Raw genomic sequence first — 18,552 nt, forward strand, 5'->3', positions numbered from 1 at the left:
TCTTTCCTATTTATTATACAATGCCTTTCATGTCTATCTATCTGTCTATCTAGTGGCTTCTCTGCCTGTATATTATTTAATGTATACCCTGTTTTTTTTACAGTGTTATATCTGTTATACAGTGCCTTCCATATCTATCTGTCTGTCTATCTAGTGCTTTTCAAATCTACTGTACATGTACTCTCACTGCCTGCTTGCCTTCCTAATGTATCTGTTGATTAATAAAAAGGTTGTAGCATTTTTCATTTTTTACATAAATCTGAGATAAAATATAAATATAAAATCAAACTATAATATATTGCTAATACTGTGATCTCTCTGTCTGTCTTTTATATAGTGAATTTCCTGCCTATCTACTGTATATAGTAATAACAGTAATTTTACTATTATGTAGCAGTTTACCTGTCTGCCTATCATATAGTACCTTTCCTTCCTATGTATGTATCTATCTATCTATCTATTCCCTTAGCTGCTTTTTTATCCTGACAGTTTTTATATCTTTTATACTGTGCCTTCCATGTTTATCTGTTTAGTGACCTGTCTGTCTGTTACGCAGTGCTCTGTCTGCCTGTGTATGCCTTACAGAATTTAAAAGTAAGAACAGTTATAAGGGGACATTTGTTCATGTTAATTGCTGTCTCAATTTTTAAAAATAATATTGTAAAAAGAGCATTCCACAGGGTTTGTGAAATTAAAACTAATAAATATCTCACTTGACAGTACATACCAATTTTAAAAACTTTATGTGCTTTTGTAGATAAAAAGAAAAAAAAGCACTTTCACCCCAGCTGGGAATCAAACCTGGGTCTTGGCATCAAATCAGTCCTGCTGCATTCTGATTGGCTGAGCAGTCTGTGTCAACTATCCGTGACTGGGCACCCCATATCAGACAGCAGTTCTTACCACTGCACCCACCACCCAAGCGGTCATGTCAATGTCGTACCCTAACCAGAGTTGTTTATCTACAGTTATATTCTTGAATAAAGGCACACTTGTTTTGTTACACTTGTACCTTTTGTGAAAGTGTCTACTTGATATTTGGACTTCAGTCTTCACATATTATACACTTCATGTCTACATTTTGTCAATTATTACTAAAATATGAAAAACATTTCTTTTTTGTTACATGTTTAATATTTCTTGCATTTCTCGCATTTCCTGTCATCCTAAATTTACATAGATCATTGTAGACACAGAACACACATGAAATGTATGTGTTCCAAATAATTATATATTATTTACCCTATACAGCTCCAGGTGCCTCACAACCAGATAAACAAGACTTGAGCTGGGAGAACTTTTTGCCCTTTCTGTGACGGTGGGGGGGATGGGATAGCATGCTGCTTGCTGCTTGTGCTGATAAACACATTTATAAAACAAAAGACGCTGATGGACAGGTGTGAAATAATTTAAGGTGGGCTGGGTTTATGAGTTTTTTCATAGGCTTCATGGATTCTAGTATTAAAAATTTAAATGATTTCAACCATAAGGATGCAATGTAACAAAATGTGAAAAAAGTGAAGGGGTATGAATACTTTCTGAATGCACAGCATATCTATACACATTTAGGAACAGTAGACTTGTACTCTATATACCATGATCGTCTATTGCAGGCACAAAAATAATTGGTTGAGAACCGTGATCAACTCTATTGTAGGCACAAAAATAATTGGTTCAGAAAAACACTGTCCAACTTAACTAGGCGTAAACATGATTGTCCTAAGAAAATTGATCTGTTTGTACTGTATCAAATCTGCTAAACCCCATTAATGTTCACAGAAGTCTGTCCATCCTGACAACTTTAAGCACAAGGCAAGAAGCAAACACAGTAGGGTTAAAGTCAATCAAATTGCACACCCACATACACCAAGTCATACAAGACAAATTTAAAGATGTCAATATGCATATCTTTGGAATGTGGCAGGAAAACTGTTTTTTCACTAAGGAAATAAATGAAGAGAAGATGATTAATCATGCTCCTTGGATAACACTATTTTTTGGGGGGAGCTCTTACATTTGTATACTGTAAGCAAATAATATGTCAGGTATGATTTTCACCTTTATCAATTCTGCAATCAATGTTATCTGTTGTACAAAAACGAATGATTGAAAATATTTTCAAATTACACAGTTTAATTGTGTGGAGATACCTCTTCAAGAAAATACAGATTTCCTACTTTGGCTCAGACAAGAAAATAGCTCAACTAGTGTTTTGCAAAAATCACTAGAAACCATTCAGCTTACACACATTACATAATCCTAAAATCTGAATTACCTTAATTACCACTCCCTAGCTCATTCAAAATGAACTGCCAGATACTGTGGGAAATTCTCACCTTTACAATGCAGTGGGCAGTCCCTGGAAGTGACCTCTTGCGGAACCACCCACAAAACACAAGGCTCATAACATAGGCATAGAAAATAGATAATTAACAAAAGTAACATTAACATAAAATACATGACACAAAAATTAACAAAAAGGACATAAAACAAGGAACTGAACTCCAGCTAGGGGAGGAACCCTGGCTGAAATATAACAGAATTCAATGTTCGGAAAACATCCCAGACTATTCTCCTGCTTATTTCTAAAGAAAAGATGTTTGTAATCAACGCTCCTTGCAAAATACATTTCTTCCAGAATGTTTCACTAATCATGTTACTTGCAGAACATGTCAAATTTAAAAAAGAAAGTAAACATATCCCCATTAATATTAAGGTTAATGAAAATAAATTGTCATAGAATGACACACTAGAATAGGAAATAAACTATGTAATAAACTATGTAATGCAACAAATATCCAATAGACAGACAGATCGCTCTTTTCATACTGTGTTGGCTTAAGCAATAATCTCTGTCATGTGACAATATTAGCCATCAGTAATCCTAATGACCCCTAGAAAGTTAGCATTATAAACTTTCCATGATGCTTGTTGATCTGCGCCACTGGCTATACTATCTTTTAAAAAAAAAAGATTGCTTTGATGTAACACAGCAACAGGGTTATACTTAGCAATGTGCATTAAATAGGATGCTAGGTACAATCATTCTCAGAGAGGGACCGAAAATTGCTCAATATTCACACATCAGTCCAAAGTAATAATTTTGATAAGATATTCTTTAAAACAAGAAGGTTATGCCGTTATAATATACAAGTGTATATACTGTATACTGCTCAAAAAAATTAAAGGAACACTTTTTAATCAGAGTATAGCATCAAGTCAATGAAACATCTTGGATACTGATCTGGTTTTGTAAGTAGCAGAGGGGGTTGTTAATCAGTTTCAGCTAATTTGGTGTTAATGAAATTAACAAAATGTGCACTAAAGTAGCAAGAATGAGACAACCCCCAAAACAGGAATAGGAACATCGTTCAGCATGACCGGTTTGGTGGTGGGTCAGTGATGGTCTGGGAAGGCATATCCATGGAAGGATCCACAGAACTCTACAGGGTAGACAACAGCACCTTGACTGCCATTAGCTATCGGGATGAAATCCTTGGACCGATTGTCAGACCCTATGGTGGTGCAGTGGGTCCTGGGTTCCTCCTGGTATATGACAATACCTGGCGAAAGTATGTAGGGAGTTCATGAAGGATGAAGGAATTGATACCATTGACTGGCCCCCACGCTCGCCTGACCTAAATCCAATAGATGGGACATTATGCTTCAATCCATTCGATGCTGCCAGGTTGCACCTCAGACTGTCCAGGGGCTCAGTAATGCCCTGGTCCAGATCTGGGAGGAGATCCCCAGGACACCATCTGTTGTCTCATTAGGAGAATGCCCAGACGTCGTTAGGCATGCATATGTGGGGGCCATACAAAACTACTGAGTATGATTTTGAGTTGTTGTAATGAAATTTTGGCAAAATGGACTAGCCTGCCACATCATTTTTTCACTTTGCTTTTCAGGGTCTCTTTGAATTCAGTCCTCTTTGTAGAGTGATCATTTTTTTTTCCATCAAATGATATGCCATCCATTCATTCCTAACACATTATCCAGTCCATATCAGTATAGATATCCAGCATGATTTTTTTTCTCCCATCTGATGTGTTTTCAAAGTGTTCCTTTAATTTTTTTGAGCAGTGGACTGATACACACACACACACACACCCCCAGATAGGAGGCCAGTGCGATTACGTAAGGTCCTCATATGTTAGCCCAGTTAGGACATCCACAGGGGCTTTTGTAAAATTGTTGAATATACAGTAATCACTCACTATATCGTGCTTCGACTTTCACGGCTTCACTCTATCGCGGATTTTATATGTAAGCATATCTAAATATATAACACAGATTTTTCACTGTTTTGCAAGTTTATATGCACAATGGGTCTTTTTACTTCTGGTACATGCTTCCTCAGTTGGTTTGCCCAGTTGATTTCATACAAGGGGCGCTATTGGCGGATGGCCGAGAAGCTACCCAATCAGAGCACACAGTTAAGTTCCTGTGTGCTGATTGGCTCAGAGACGGAGCGCCAAATTTGATTCCGCTGCATTAACCAGTAAGTCTTGTCTCACTTATTCAGCATCAACGTGTTTCGCTGTCTAAAGAGTAAACTTTTGTGCTCTTATGTGTTTATCTTTGTGCATAGTCAAGCCCTTCGTTAAGGCTCTAAAACGATCTGCTCCTGCTACTGCTTCAGGGGCCGTGCCCAAGCGCCAACGGAAGATGCTAACGACTGCCGAAAAGGTAAACATTTTGGATATGCTGAAGGAAGGGAACAGCTACACCGCTGTAGGACACCATTATGGCATCAATGAGTCCACGATTCCTTTTATTTAAAAAGGAAGAAAAGAATATAAGATCTACGGCCGCAGTGTCCTTTAACCAGGGCCGCAAAACGAGTTGTAAGAGGATTTAATAAGGCGGTAGTCTGGATGGAATCTGCTTTAGGGATTTGTATTGAAGACTGCTGGAAGAAGAACAACGGCGGTGCTACACAATCACCTGAAGAGGCTCCTTTAGAAGAGCTGTAACGCTCTCCTTTTTTGTGCAGTAAAACTTATTGTTATCGGACAAGTCGTTGTGTCATTGTTGGTGAGTAACCATAATTAATTTTCTACGAACAGTACTTGGTACATGTACGTACGTTTAGTGTCACTGTAAACACATTTTACTGTATACAATTTTTCTTGCATGTACGTTGTGGCAGACGGCTGGGGATGGTACCCAGCCGGGACGCCTAGGAGGACCGGAGGAGGGCTTGCGCCTCCTCCAGACCATGAGGGGGCGACTGCCCTGGTTACACTGGGGACCACAGTTGCAGAGCTTGGAAGCTCAACCCTGCGGGGGCCCGTGGTCATTGCCAGGGGGTGCCCCGGTGCCTGGAGAGCCCTGGACCTCAGCACTTCCACCACACCAGGAAGTGCTGGGGGTAAGAAGACAGGGGACACCTGGAGGGCTTCCGGGTGCGCAGCTGGCACTTCCGCCACAAAGGGGAGTGTCCGCGGAGGAGTGTCGGAAAGCACCTGGAGCCCATCCGGGCTTGTATAAACGGGGCTGCCTCCTTTCATTCAAGGACTTGAGTCGGGCGAGTCTTACTGGAGAAGAGTGGAGGCGGCCCGAAGAAGGCAGACACTGGAAGGAGAGGCCTGGACTTTGGGGTTCAGTGCAGAGCCCTTGGGTTGTGCAGTAAAGTAAAACAGTAAATAGTGTAAATAAAGATGTGGTTAGGTTTAACTGTATATAAACAGTGTGTTTACATACATAATTTCAACGAATCTTACCTAATCTCTAAGAGAATACAAGGGGTTTATGCTGTATAACTGTGCGGGAAATGTTTATAAGAGTGTGGGAGAGTTTATAAGGGCTTAAAATATATGAAAATAATCATATGAACATATGGTTTTTACTTTGTGGATTTTCATCTTTTGCGGAGCGTTCTGGAACGCAACCACCGCGATCAAGGAGGGCTCACTGTATATAAGGAAGGAATGCTGATAAATATTTAATAACAATAAGATAAGATGATACAGGAGTAAATGCTTATGTTAAGCATTTTCAAGTTGTTAATGCCACAAAAAGAAAGCCTCTCTGATGAAAGAGTGATTAAATATTAGCTAATTCAATGCACAGAGCATTTTTTAAACTCTTTCTACACCACCACATCATTTTCACAGGAAAAAAAGAATTAACTGAAGTAACAAAGAGTCCTTCCAGGAGTACGCGTTTGAATACTAATATGGGAGCAGTACCTAAATGGAACAAAGTGCTGGTCTAGTGTTATTATTCAAAGAATGAGGAAACAAATGCTTTTCTGTAACTTTTCACATAATTAAGTTATCAGGCGACAAATATTGACTTCCTGTTTGGTGTGCTTTAAGATACTGATGCCAATCTTTATTCTTAAAAAGCAATTTCTCTCTTTAAGTCACCTGGAAATGAGTAAAAATACATTTAACACTTATAAAATGAGGACACTGCATGGTATAACACACAGCTCTCATCTGATGGCAACTCCATTTTTCCTTTTGAAGAACATAACTTTTCTCTCTTCATACTGGTAAAAGGTCTTCATAGTTATTTCAATCAAACTGAAGATAAAACCATACAGCAGAACCTTGTACTAAACAAGGAATTTGTCTGTAGCCATTGCAAACCAAGGAAAATTACATATAGTGAAATGTCCCTATACAATTCTTTTGCATTGCCCTAAAAGTACAGCAAACTGTTTTGCCTATGCACGATAATATGTACATGCTTCATGAACAAGTTAGAACAAAGCACTGTTTCATAAAAGTCCCAGTTAACCAGACAAGATTTGTTCATGAAAAGATATATGAACTAATAATACTAGTGGTATGTGTGTCTGTTTTATTTATTTATTTTATTCTTTTTGCACAAAGTAAAACAGAGCCAGAGAACAGAGGAGCACTCCTTGTTAGCTAAGCATTAGTATGCCCTGTTGGTAAGCACACAATATAATGCTGAGTGAATATTTTATGTAACCAAGGGGTTGAATTCTGAATGTCTGCAGTGGACGCATACTAACTTCTTTAGTCATCTTTTTCTATTCACAATTCATAGTGTAAATGATTTTAACGAGGATCTATTCATTATACACTATATAGAAATGAAAGACATAGTCTTAAGACATAATCTTTGGTTTTGGATGTGTTCAGTTGTTGGTGATTACATATAGCATATGTCAAGGCACACACTAACCAAGTAAATTTCTTACTTAAAATCCAGGTATTAATCAAAAAAATGTAGTGATTGCAGACTGAATAGCCTATGAGGAACTTTTACCTTCAGAATTGAGGGTGATGAGGGTAACATTGTTTCCAACAGATTGGCCACCAGCTTGGCCGCTGTTAGATATGGTATCACTGGCTTCTGAGCCACTTTCAGCATCCTCATTGTGGCTGTCATCTGGTGCAGGAACTTTTACCAAAATAGTATTTTGCCTACGTCCAGAAACAGTGCTGACAATAAAAAAAAAAAGATGTTAATCAGCTGCACCATACTGTATTGCCAATGGACTTAGATTAAAATTCAGTCTCCCACAGCTTAGCGGTAGCAGTGGTAACCACCACTTCTTGATTCTCCCATGTCTCGTATGTATTAACATTTTATTTCACTTGCTAATTAAGATTCTAGACTTTTAATTTAAATTTTTTAAACCAGCTGGCAACAATGAGGTTCAAATAAGAATAACAGAACAGTTAACTTGCAAATTTGTATTTGAATGTATTCATTGAAAAGAACAGTTGAATAAAATATTTTATGATAAATAAGAAAAAGAGAACAAAGGAATGGTACAAATACCATTGTGCACACAACCATTTTGATGAGTGTTTCACAAAATAAAAACAAAACAGCAGGAATATTTTCCATCCATCCATCCATTATCCAGCCCGCTATATCCTAACTACAGGGTCACGGGGGTCTGCTGGAGCCAATCCCAGCCAACACAGGCCGCAAGACAGGAAACAAACCATGGGCAGGGCACCAGCCCACCGCAGGGTGCACACACACACACACACCCCAAGCAAACACTTGGGACAATTTAGAATCGCCAATCCACCTAACCTGCACATCTTTGGACTGTGGGAGGAAACCAAAGTACCTGGAGGAAACCTATGCAGACACAGGGAGAACATGCAAACTCCACGCAGGGAGGAACCTGGGTCTCCTAACTGTGAGGCAGCAGCGCTACCCACTGTGCCACCGTGCCGCCCGCAGGAATATTTTAACTAATTAATTACTCATGTAATGTTTACAGTCATTAGGACAAAGACAATGCACAATAAATTTCATAGAGGTTTTTCTTTTTTCTTTAACAGCTAGAGTACTTACTTGCTAAGAAGATTTTCTAAAGAATCTGCGGCTCGAGGAACTGCTTCATCCTGTACTGTCATTTTTGGCCGATCACTACTTACAATCACATTAGTCTGTGGTACCACACTATGAAAGGCAAAATTGAACAGAATCAGTTGGCTGATTAATTAATTTTATCATTAGCGTGATACAAATCTGATGGATAAATGAATGAAAAGATGGATCACAGTAAACAGGATCCCATTAACCTTTAAAAGTTTTCAGTTAAACAATGAACCTAGACCACAGAAGGAAATTACAGATAGTAAATCACACTGACGTACTAAAAGAACTCACCAGTCTCATTCCAACATATACTGTACATTCAAATTTACAGGTGCAGGGCATAAATTTATGCTACTAATACAAATCTGATTCACAATACCAGAGTCTGTTTTGATATATGTATGTACTTTCCAGTTTATCAATTATTGTAGTGAAACATTTACATTATTTGATTATACTTTTATTTATAAAGGAATAAAAAAAACATAGTCCTTCATGTTTATAAATATGGAAAAAATCTTGCTTTGAACTTGGAAAAAGAAGTGTGTTCTCTGCAAATCTTGAATGAAGAGTGTTTTTTTTTCTTTCCAGAGTTAGACAAATGAGAAATTCTTGCCAAAGCCTGTGCGGGAACATGTCAGGCTCTAACATTATACAATTACAAACTGGATATTACAGTAACGAGTTTGCACAGATAGGCATGGATTTCCACATATAATGATTAAATTAATTGTAAAGCAACTTAAACTAATCTTGTAAATGTATATATTATAAAAAAAAAACAACTAAATATATCCCTGGCTGAAAGGGCATGCCTTACTCTGACAGATGGGAATTGAATCTCTTAACTCTCAGGAAGAGAGGCTACATGGGTATTTAATATCTTAGAAGAAAAAAAAACTCAAACCATTATAATTACAATCCAACATAATTCTTGTGGTTAAATAATGTAGAACAAGTTATAATACAAGGAAGCATTGTGGCAGAGTTGTTGGCAGTGCTGCCTTAAAGAGCTATGTCTGCAAGTGACTATGGCATAATCTTCTAATGTCTAAATGTTTTTTTCCTGCAGGTGTTCTGGTCTACTTTTGACATCTTAAAGTCATGTATGTTAGGTGACCTGGTGTAGTAAACCGTATTTTACTGGTCCATGGCAGTGTGCTGCTTTAATTAAATACAGTTGGTTCAGGCTGAGGGTGAGTGTAGATCCATATGGTAGCATGGACTAGTGGCCCTGAGTTGTTGATGGGAGGCCTGACAGAGCACACTTTCAAATTCAGACAAGTCTCTCAGTAGTGGTTCTGGGGTGGGAGCATGATTAGGCACCTGCTCCTGCTAAGTTATAAAAGGAGCCCGAGTGGTACAAAGAGGAAAACCAAAGGAAAAAACAGAAGTCTGGAACATAAATGGAGCAAAGGAAAAGAAAGATAGGTCAGGATGAAGCTGAGCTGGTGCGACAGAAAGGAGTCAAGTGGTAAAGAAGTGGCCCTAAGTGAACGGTGCTCACAGGGCAAGGTTATTCCTCCTTAGTACACAAGGAACTGGAGTGAAAACAAACTCTGAGTAACTCCTTGTGGGCAGTGGGGCTGTAGCTGGGAGTAAGGAGCAGGGTTTGTGGGTTCAATGCTGAAAGTCATGGATGGTGGCAGGAACATGAGCTGGGCTTGGTACCCCAAGTGTTGACCAAATGAAGTGGCTAGGGTGCAAGCCAATTTGAAGGAAGACTGCAATTGTCAAAGGGCATCCTCTATGGGTTGAGCAGGCATACAGTAGTCATGTGATCTGAAGAGATATGGTTTTGGATGGAAGCACAGAGGGTCTTAGGGTTTTTAGAAGAGACAGATTCTGACTTGTTTTATCCCGAAGATTTTAACTGTGTGGATTATTTATTTAATGACTTATTTTAACCTCCACTAAGGACACTGCCTAATTATTATATTTATTGGAGAATATTTATTGGATTGACTACACTTTATTTTGGATCACTTTACTGTTGGACATCGTTTGAATAAAAAGCACTAAGCAACCTTTCTTTTTTGTGTAATCAGTACCTGGCTCATTCTCAGACATGATTATCGACAGTTCTGAGTTTAAGGAGAAATGCCATTTGCAAGTGTTTATATATGTAGACTCTGCAAAATACTAGTGCTGGAGATTCTCTTGCCTTAAGATATGTATCTTGTGACCCAGATCAGGTGATTTTTTTATCGTATTGGTAGGATTTAGGGGATTTTGAAACTCCCTTATTTGTCCATTTTTTGTCTTGCTTTAATCATTTTCTAAAAATCCTCTCATATTTTCAATTTTTTCTCCCTCTCCAGGAAACCAACTCTCTAACTTCTGGCAAGCTCACAAAACCCTCACTCTCAATCTTACTGTTTTGTTCAACAACTCAAAATTTTAATTTACAGGGCTCTTGGATTTTGTAGATAATCAACAATACCTCCTTAATCCCTGATCCTAAACACTAGGATACTGGATATAATTCAGAATTTAAGGAGGATCAAGAAGCCTATAGTAAAAGTCACTTCCATCTAGTACATCAGGTACATTATGCACCTTCCTCTTAGTTAAGACCCCATAGGTTATCCTTTCTCAAAGTTAACAAAAAACATGGATATAATGTGTGTAATAAAGTGCTGTAACATATAAGGATTATTTAATTTCCAAAACAGCTGTGTAGTATCACCTGTGCTACAAAGTGCTTATGAAATGTTGGAGCTATTGAAAGAGATACTATGAAAAAGTCAACTGTCTTTGAGTTGCATATGAGGTTTAAGAAAGGGCAAGAACATGTGTACAATGACGCCAGAAGGACATCATCTATTTACCTGACTTAGCTCCTTGTGATTTCTGTCTCTCTCCAAAAATAAAAACTGCCATGAAAGGGTGAACATTTCAGACATTTCTGACATCCAGCGTAATGTGACAAAGGAACTCAAAGTTATTCCAGAAACAGAGTTTCACATAACTTTCCTGTAATGGTAATTTTCTTTAACTAAATGCATAGTTGTGGAAGAAGATTGCTTCAGTGGTAACAGTAGCTGCTAATGAACAGATATGTACACATTTTTTCTACATATTCATTCCCATAAGCCCATTGCGGCACTTCTTGTGTGATTTTGGGCTATACAAAAATAAACTGTATTGTATTGTATTGTATTCCGGGAATTAAATGGTCATACTTTGTATATTGACAACTTTCTTTTCTGTTAGGCTTAAAACCTAAGATTGTACCATGTCTTAACCTCCCAGAATGTATGAGTAACAACTACTCTGCGACCAGACCTCGTCCTTTGGTCTAATTCCCGCACACTTGCTTACGTCATTGAGCTGACGGTACCATGTGAGGATACAATTGAGGAAGCATTTGAACGTAAGAAGCTGCGGTATGCCAACTTGGCGGAGGACAGAGGCTGGAAGATCAAGGTGCGCCCAGTGGAGGTGGGGTGTAGGGGATTTGTTGCCAGTACAACAGCAAAACTACTTAGAGAGGTTGGAGTCCGGGGACAGGCCCAACGACAGGCTATCAGAGAATTGGCTAACACTGCTGAGAGGACCAGTCACTGGCTATGGCTGAAGAGGGCTGACATCACTTGGGCGGCTAAGGCGATCAGCTAACCGCGAGACACACACCCAGGCTTGATCAACCTGTGGTGGGCCTGCTTCAACAGAGGGTGTCTTGTGATAAAAGGCCGAAACACCCTGTGAAGGTGAGGCACACAACTGATGAGGTGTCCTGCTGGAAAAGCTTCCTGGCTGCCTATCCTCGTAGCAGCCATCCCTCAAGATTTTGCACATTAGAAGCGATGCAAATATCAGGGATTGTAACAAGAAGACCCCAAGAGATTCTTTCAGTATTTTAGTAGTAAAAGAACAGTTAAGGAGGAGGTCAAGTTCATCAGGAATAGTAAAGGGGAATTAAAAGATACAGACAATGAAATAGCAGATGCCCTAAACTTACATTTTTCTGAGGTGTTTACAAGTGAGCAAGTGGATAACCTCCCAGAGGTAAACACGACTACTAAGGAGGTACTGAGGGATTTGGAAATTGTAGAGGGAGAAGTGCTGCTCAGATTAAATAAGATGAAATCAAACAAATCACCAGGCCCAGATAATATTTATCCTCGTGTTCTTAAGGAGGCTAGTGAGTACATATATAAACCCTTGACACGTATTTTTAGGAAGTCACTGTGCACTGGAGAGATTCCAAAGGACTGGAAAATGGCAAATATCATCCCATTATATAAAAAGGGTGACAGGGCAGATCCAAGCAACTATAGGCCAGTAAGCTTAACATGCATCACAGGAAAATTAATGGAAGGAATTATTAAGGATAAGATTGAGCAACACATGGCAAGGACAGGAGTTATTCTGAACAGTCAGCATGGGTTCAGAAGAGGGAGGTCATGTTTTACTAACATGTTGGAATTCTATGAGGTTGCAACAAAAGCATACGATCAAAGTGGAGCTTATGATATTATTTATCTGGACTTTCAGAAAGCATTTGATAAGGTGCCACATGAGAGGTTGGGCATCAAGTTAAAAGAAGTGGGAGTTCAGGGTGATGTTTTTAGATGGGTGCAGAATTGGCTCAGACACAGGAAGCAGAGGGTGATGGTGCGAGGAACCTCTTCAGAACTGGCCGATGTTAAGAGTGGTGTTCCACAGGGGTCAGTGCTAGGGCCATTGCTATTTTTAATATATATAAATGATTTAGATAGGAATATAAGTAACAAGCTGGTTAAGTTTGCAGATGATACCAAGATAGGTGGATTAGCAGATAATTTGGAATCCGTTATATCATTACAGAAGGACTTGGATAGCATACAGGCTTAGGCAGATGAAATTTAATGTCAGTAAATGTAAAGTATTACACATAGGAAGTAAAAATGTTAGGTTTGAATACACAATGGGTGGTCAGAAAATCGAGAGTACACCTTATGAGAAGGATTTAGGAGTCATAGTGGACTCAAAGCTATCAACTTCCCAACAGTGTTCAGAAGCCATTAAGAAAGCTAACAGAATGTTAGGTTATATAGCATGATCTGTGGAGTACAAGTCCAAGGAGGTTATGCTCAACCTTTATAATGCACTGGTGAGGCCTCATCTTGAGTACTGTGTGCAGTTTTGGTCTCCAGGATTCAAAAGGACATAGCAGCGCTAGAAAAGGTCCAGAGAAGAGTGATTAGGCTGATTCCAGGGCTACAGGGGTTGAATTATGAGGAAAGATTAAAACAGCTGAGCCTTTACAGTTTAAGCAAAAGAAGATTAAGAGGTGACATGATTGAAGTGTTTAAAATTATGAAGGGAATTAGTACAGTGGATCGAGACTTGTATTTTAAAATGAGTTCATCAAGAACACATGGACACAGTTGGAAACTTGTTAAGGGTAAATTTTGCACAAACATTAGGAAGTTTTTCTTTACACAAAGAACGATAGACACTTGGAATTAGCTACCAAATAGTGTGGTAGACAGTAAGAAATTAGGGACTTTCAAAACTCGACTTGATGTTTCCTTGGAGGAAACAAGTGGATAGGACTGGCAAGCTTTGTTGGGCTGAATGGCCTGTTCTCGTCTAGAGTGTTCTAATGTTCTAATGTTACCCTGCTGCTGTTGAGATTGTGCTGCTGAGTTTTAACACTTGTCACAGATGTACGGGGACACTGCCCGGCCGGGACGCCTGGACAGTCCCCAACGGGGACAATACTTCTCCTCGCCACGAGAGGGCAGCCGCCGGGTCTATTTGGGGCCACAGAGACGGAGCTGGGATGCCCGTGAGAGGACGTGGCCACCGCCAGGGGGCGCCCGGTCAGTTGGGGAGTCCTGGATGGCAGCATTTCTGCCACACCAGGAAGTGCTCCCGGAAACAGTTCCAAGACGACCCGGAGTGCTTCCAGGGGCTTTCCTTACACTTCCGCCACACCAGGAAGTGACGTCAAGGGGAGCACCTGGGACTCATCCGGGTCCTGATAAAAGGAGCCGCCTCCTTCCAGACAGAGAGCCAGAGTTGGGAGGAAGGAGATGAAGCTTGTGAGGAGGAGGAGGTCCAAGAGAAAGAGAAAGAGAGAGAAAGAAAGAGGGAAAGAAGAAGAGAAAGAAGAAGAAGAAGAAAGGAAAGAGTTAGTAAAAGAAGAGGAGAAAGAAGAAGAAGAAAGGAAAGAGTTGGTGAAAGAAGAAGAAAGGAAAGAGTTGATGAGAGAAGGCATTGTGGTGCAGTAAAGGAAAAATAAATAAAGGAGCGTGTTTCATACATCCTGGTGTCGGTCTGTCTGTGTTGGGGGTACGGTTTCCACACACTGTATGTTCAGCACATCAACATACATGTAACAATATCTGAAATATTGGGACAGATTACTTCAGCCAGTAGAATAAATAATGTGATCATTCCAAAATTTCCCTCTGGAAATTTATTTTGTGAATGCCTCTTCCTGTGGTTACTGAAAGTATGTTCCAAGCTTATGCATGCTCAGACTACAAAATCCTTAACAATAACCTGGTTAAAGGTATACATGGCAACAATATCGTGTTGTTTGTGGAAAACCAATGTCTGTTAACTAGGTTTCTCAAAGGCCAATAACCTGGTTTCTCTAACCAGAATAAGGGTTTGGATGATATTTTAGAAAGCTGGTTTCTGGGAATAACTGAGTTATTGAGGCTTATATAAACACAGTGGATCGAGACTTGTATTTTAAAATGAGTTCATCAAGAACACGGGGACACAGTTGGAAACTTGTTAAGGGTAAATTTTGCACAAACATTAGGAAGTTTTTCTTTACACAAAGAACGATAGACACTTGGAATAAGCTACCAAGTAGTGTGGTAGACAGTAAGACGTTAGGGACTTTCAAAACTTGACTTGATGTTTTCTTGAAGGAAACAAGTGGATAGGACTGGTGAGCTTTGTTGGGCTAAATGGCCTGTTCTCGTCTAGATTGTTCTAATGTTCTAATGTTCAATGTTCTAATCTAGTCCTTTCATTGAATCTTTATATTCTTAAATGACTGTTAGTTTTGTTCTCTCAGTTTTTAAACAAGCTCTATTGCATCCTGAAATTTTCATCATAGTATAGGGACGTGTTATATTAGTCAAAGGATTAGAATGTAGATAGCATGTAAAAGACACTAATGACTAGTTATTTAAACAAGAGTGCAATCACAAGTTTTGCTTTTCAACATCTTTTAAATTATTTAAAATCTGATCATCACTTTATCATTGGGTGTAAAGCATCAACTCCAACAATAAAAAAGAAAATCTAACAATACTTGTTATGTCACAAGACACTTTATAAAATCTGCCACTACTGTGGAGTACACAAAAAGCATGATTGAGGCAGAAAGAGAATTCTACCAAATTCTGAAGGCCTACATAATCAGCATGCACATTTTTTTATGAAATTTGTATTGCAAAGAATTTTGTCCTTTGGGCTGATCTGTTTTTGGAAACATAAACATTCAAGATAAAACTCCCTCACATAATTAAAACAGCAAACCAAAGGACTGGAGTTCATCCAGTTTCAGAGGAATGGCTATACATTGAAAATTGGTAATCAAGCAATGTGGGTGCTACATATAACGCTTTGACCTACATAAAATTATACCAATTAAAGCAGAATGGAACAATAACCCAATACAAGTGTTCATTAGAGTTGCCTATGTAAAAACGATTATTACATGTATCCTATCACCACTTGCTTATCTAAATAATAACATTTACAATAAATGCTTAATAAGTTTCTACAAAATAAATACAAATTAAAATTAAAATATGGATATTGGCACAATGTATTCCCTACCATCGCACTTTGTTCCAGGTCTGTGTTGCTCCTAGAGGAGATCCTGCTACCATCGGTACTTGAATGGGTCCATGGTTCTTATTCACCAGCATATCCAATTTCTCTTCAAGGGATTTGCATGTAGCCTCAATAGTTTGAATCTTTGCCTCAATATTGTCCAGACGCAAGCAAATGCTCTGATTGATGGAATATAGTAAAGACTGCAATAAAAGTTAACAGTTTAACATATCAGATCAAACTGCAGGCCACATTCATTACTAAAGAATCTTAAAAAAGTTTCAGTAAAATAATAGAAATCAAAGAATATATTTTTTATACTCCTTGGTAATGCACACAATTATGTTTTTTATATATATATATATATATATATATATGTACTATATATATATATATATATATATATATATATATATATATATATATATACCATTCCGAATTCACAAACAGTATCTATGACAATGGTTAGAATGACCAATGCGATTTAATTCTGAAAAACCTATGTATATCTCAAACAAATGCATTAAAGGTTACTATAAAATGTTATCTAGACAACTATAAAGATGCAAAAAAAGGATTTTAACTTTTTTTTCTTTCTGTAAGCAAAATTATTCAATGCAAAAATGAGCCATTTACATTGACTCTGTGGAGTAAGAACCCTTGCCCTAAGAGCTGTTTCTTATTCCAAATGTACTTTTATTGATTTCTAAAATCCAACAAGTGCATGGCTCAGATATACTGACTACTATTCACCTTGCAGAACTGCTTTGTTACTTGAAAGTGAGGATTGGTATTATAAGGAATAAAACTTTAAATTTGTAGGTTTTGAAGAAAAGAAATGAAAAACTAAAATAATCTTGTGCTTTTTAAAATACAAATAATTGATACAGTAATCAACTGATTCATCAATCATGAAAACAGTTGTCAGTTGCAGCCCTATTTAATTTTTATTGATTGCCACAACACTACCAAACAACTTACAGTATATTGTCATAATGTATTGTCAGAAAGTAATATAACATTCCTCTGTTGTGTATAAATTTAGCTAAAATTTGAACTTTTCAAGTTGAAAAACCCTTTAAGACATAGGTCAGTTTATAAATGCACACAGTATATACAGTAGTGTAATATATGTGAATAAAAGTTTTTTGAATTTGGAAGCACGTATCATTTGTAAGACTTAAAGACAGACTCTTATGGCAAGCTTGCCATAGACTCCTGCCTACAGAATTAAAACAGTAAAGAAAAGAATGAGCTATTAGATTTTTGTCTACATTAAGCAATCAAACTTTTGAAACTTGAAAATGGGTATAGGACTGTCAGAGAAATTATATTTACATTTATTTGCTTAGCAGATGCTTTTATCCAAAGTGACTTACAAAACAGTTTAATATAATTGAGTAAACATCAGTCTGTGGTCTACTTTGGAACAAGGTTACAAAATTGATTATTACAAGTGAAGAGCTCAGAACAAAATGCAAGAGTTTCATATTTCCTTTGTTACAAGTACTGTACCTATCAAAGCCATTATCAATTAGACAGAAATTCACAGAATAAGAGACTCCAAACACTTCTTAACCTTTAACTACTCGCAATGGTGCATTTTGTACACCAAACTCAGTTATTTTTGTCCAATGTCCTTTTACTTGAACCTACCAGCAGCATATGCCGTCTATTGTTAGCCTGATTCATTACAAGTGCAGTGTCACAATGGTTTCCCTCCAGTGTGCTCCCAGTCGGTTTTATGAGTGAATGCACAGTCGCAATTTCCATATGATGCGTTTAGTATACCGCGTGGGTACTTACGTATATATGACAATGATGAGATGTTCTTCTTGCAGTGACTTTGTCTGCAAAGAACATTCAGCAAGTGAAGTGAAATGTGATACATGTGCAATTCCTGCAGTGGATGAAAGTGTGAGTGTTGATGAATGAGCGCTGGAGAAGTGGATCAGGGTTATTTTCAGATAGTCCTAGACTATGGAGTACTATTGAGTAATATGTTATTAAATTACATTAAAAACATGTACAATTTAAAATTATTGCAATGTTTTATATTACAACATCACAGCGTGTGTATAAATAGCCATTTTAACACTGGTGCATAAAGTACACCGCACAAGTACTTATGAGCACTTTGAGCTACTGTTTGTATGAAAATGTGCTATATAAATAAATGTTGTTGTTGTTGATGAGATGAGAAATGCTGTGAGTTCTAAAGGGTTAAACGCATTGGGGAACACAGCAGTTTGAATACACGTTGGCAGCGTGTTCCACCAGCTATGAGCTATGCATGAAGAGTCTGGATTGAGATTTGATGCCACGCAGAGGTGGCTTCACAAAATGCTGTTCATCATGTGAGCACTGAGTGGTCAAGAATAAATGTAGGACCTCATAAGTGTATCCATATATATATATATATATATATAT

General features: G+C 38.1%; 1 protein-coding gene across 1 annotated transcript in view; it reads right to left on the minus strand.

The window, feature by feature from the left end:
- The window catches only part of LOC120535587 (BTG3 associated nuclear protein), a 319,241-nt gene that overhangs the window by 235,592 nt on the left and 65,097 nt on the right, over window positions 1-18,552 (minus strand). Inside the window, exons 4-6 of the mRNA XM_039763527.1 lie at window positions 16,126-16,325; window positions 8,302-8,409; window positions 7,252-7,427 (exon numbers count right to left, since the gene is read on the minus strand). Of these exons, the coding sequence (XP_039619461.1) occupies window positions 7,252-7,427; window positions 8,302-8,409; window positions 16,126-16,325 (484 nt within the window). The remainder of the gene's footprint in view (window positions 1-7,251; window positions 7,428-8,301; window positions 8,410-16,125; window positions 16,326-18,552) is intronic.

This window comes from Polypterus senegalus, chromosome 9 (assembly GCF_016835505.1).
Source record: "Polypterus senegalus isolate Bchr_013 chromosome 9, ASM1683550v1, whole genome shotgun sequence".
In the NCBI taxonomy this organism is placed as follows: Eukaryota; Metazoa; Chordata; class Cladistia; order Polypteriformes; family Polypteridae; genus Polypterus; species Polypterus senegalus.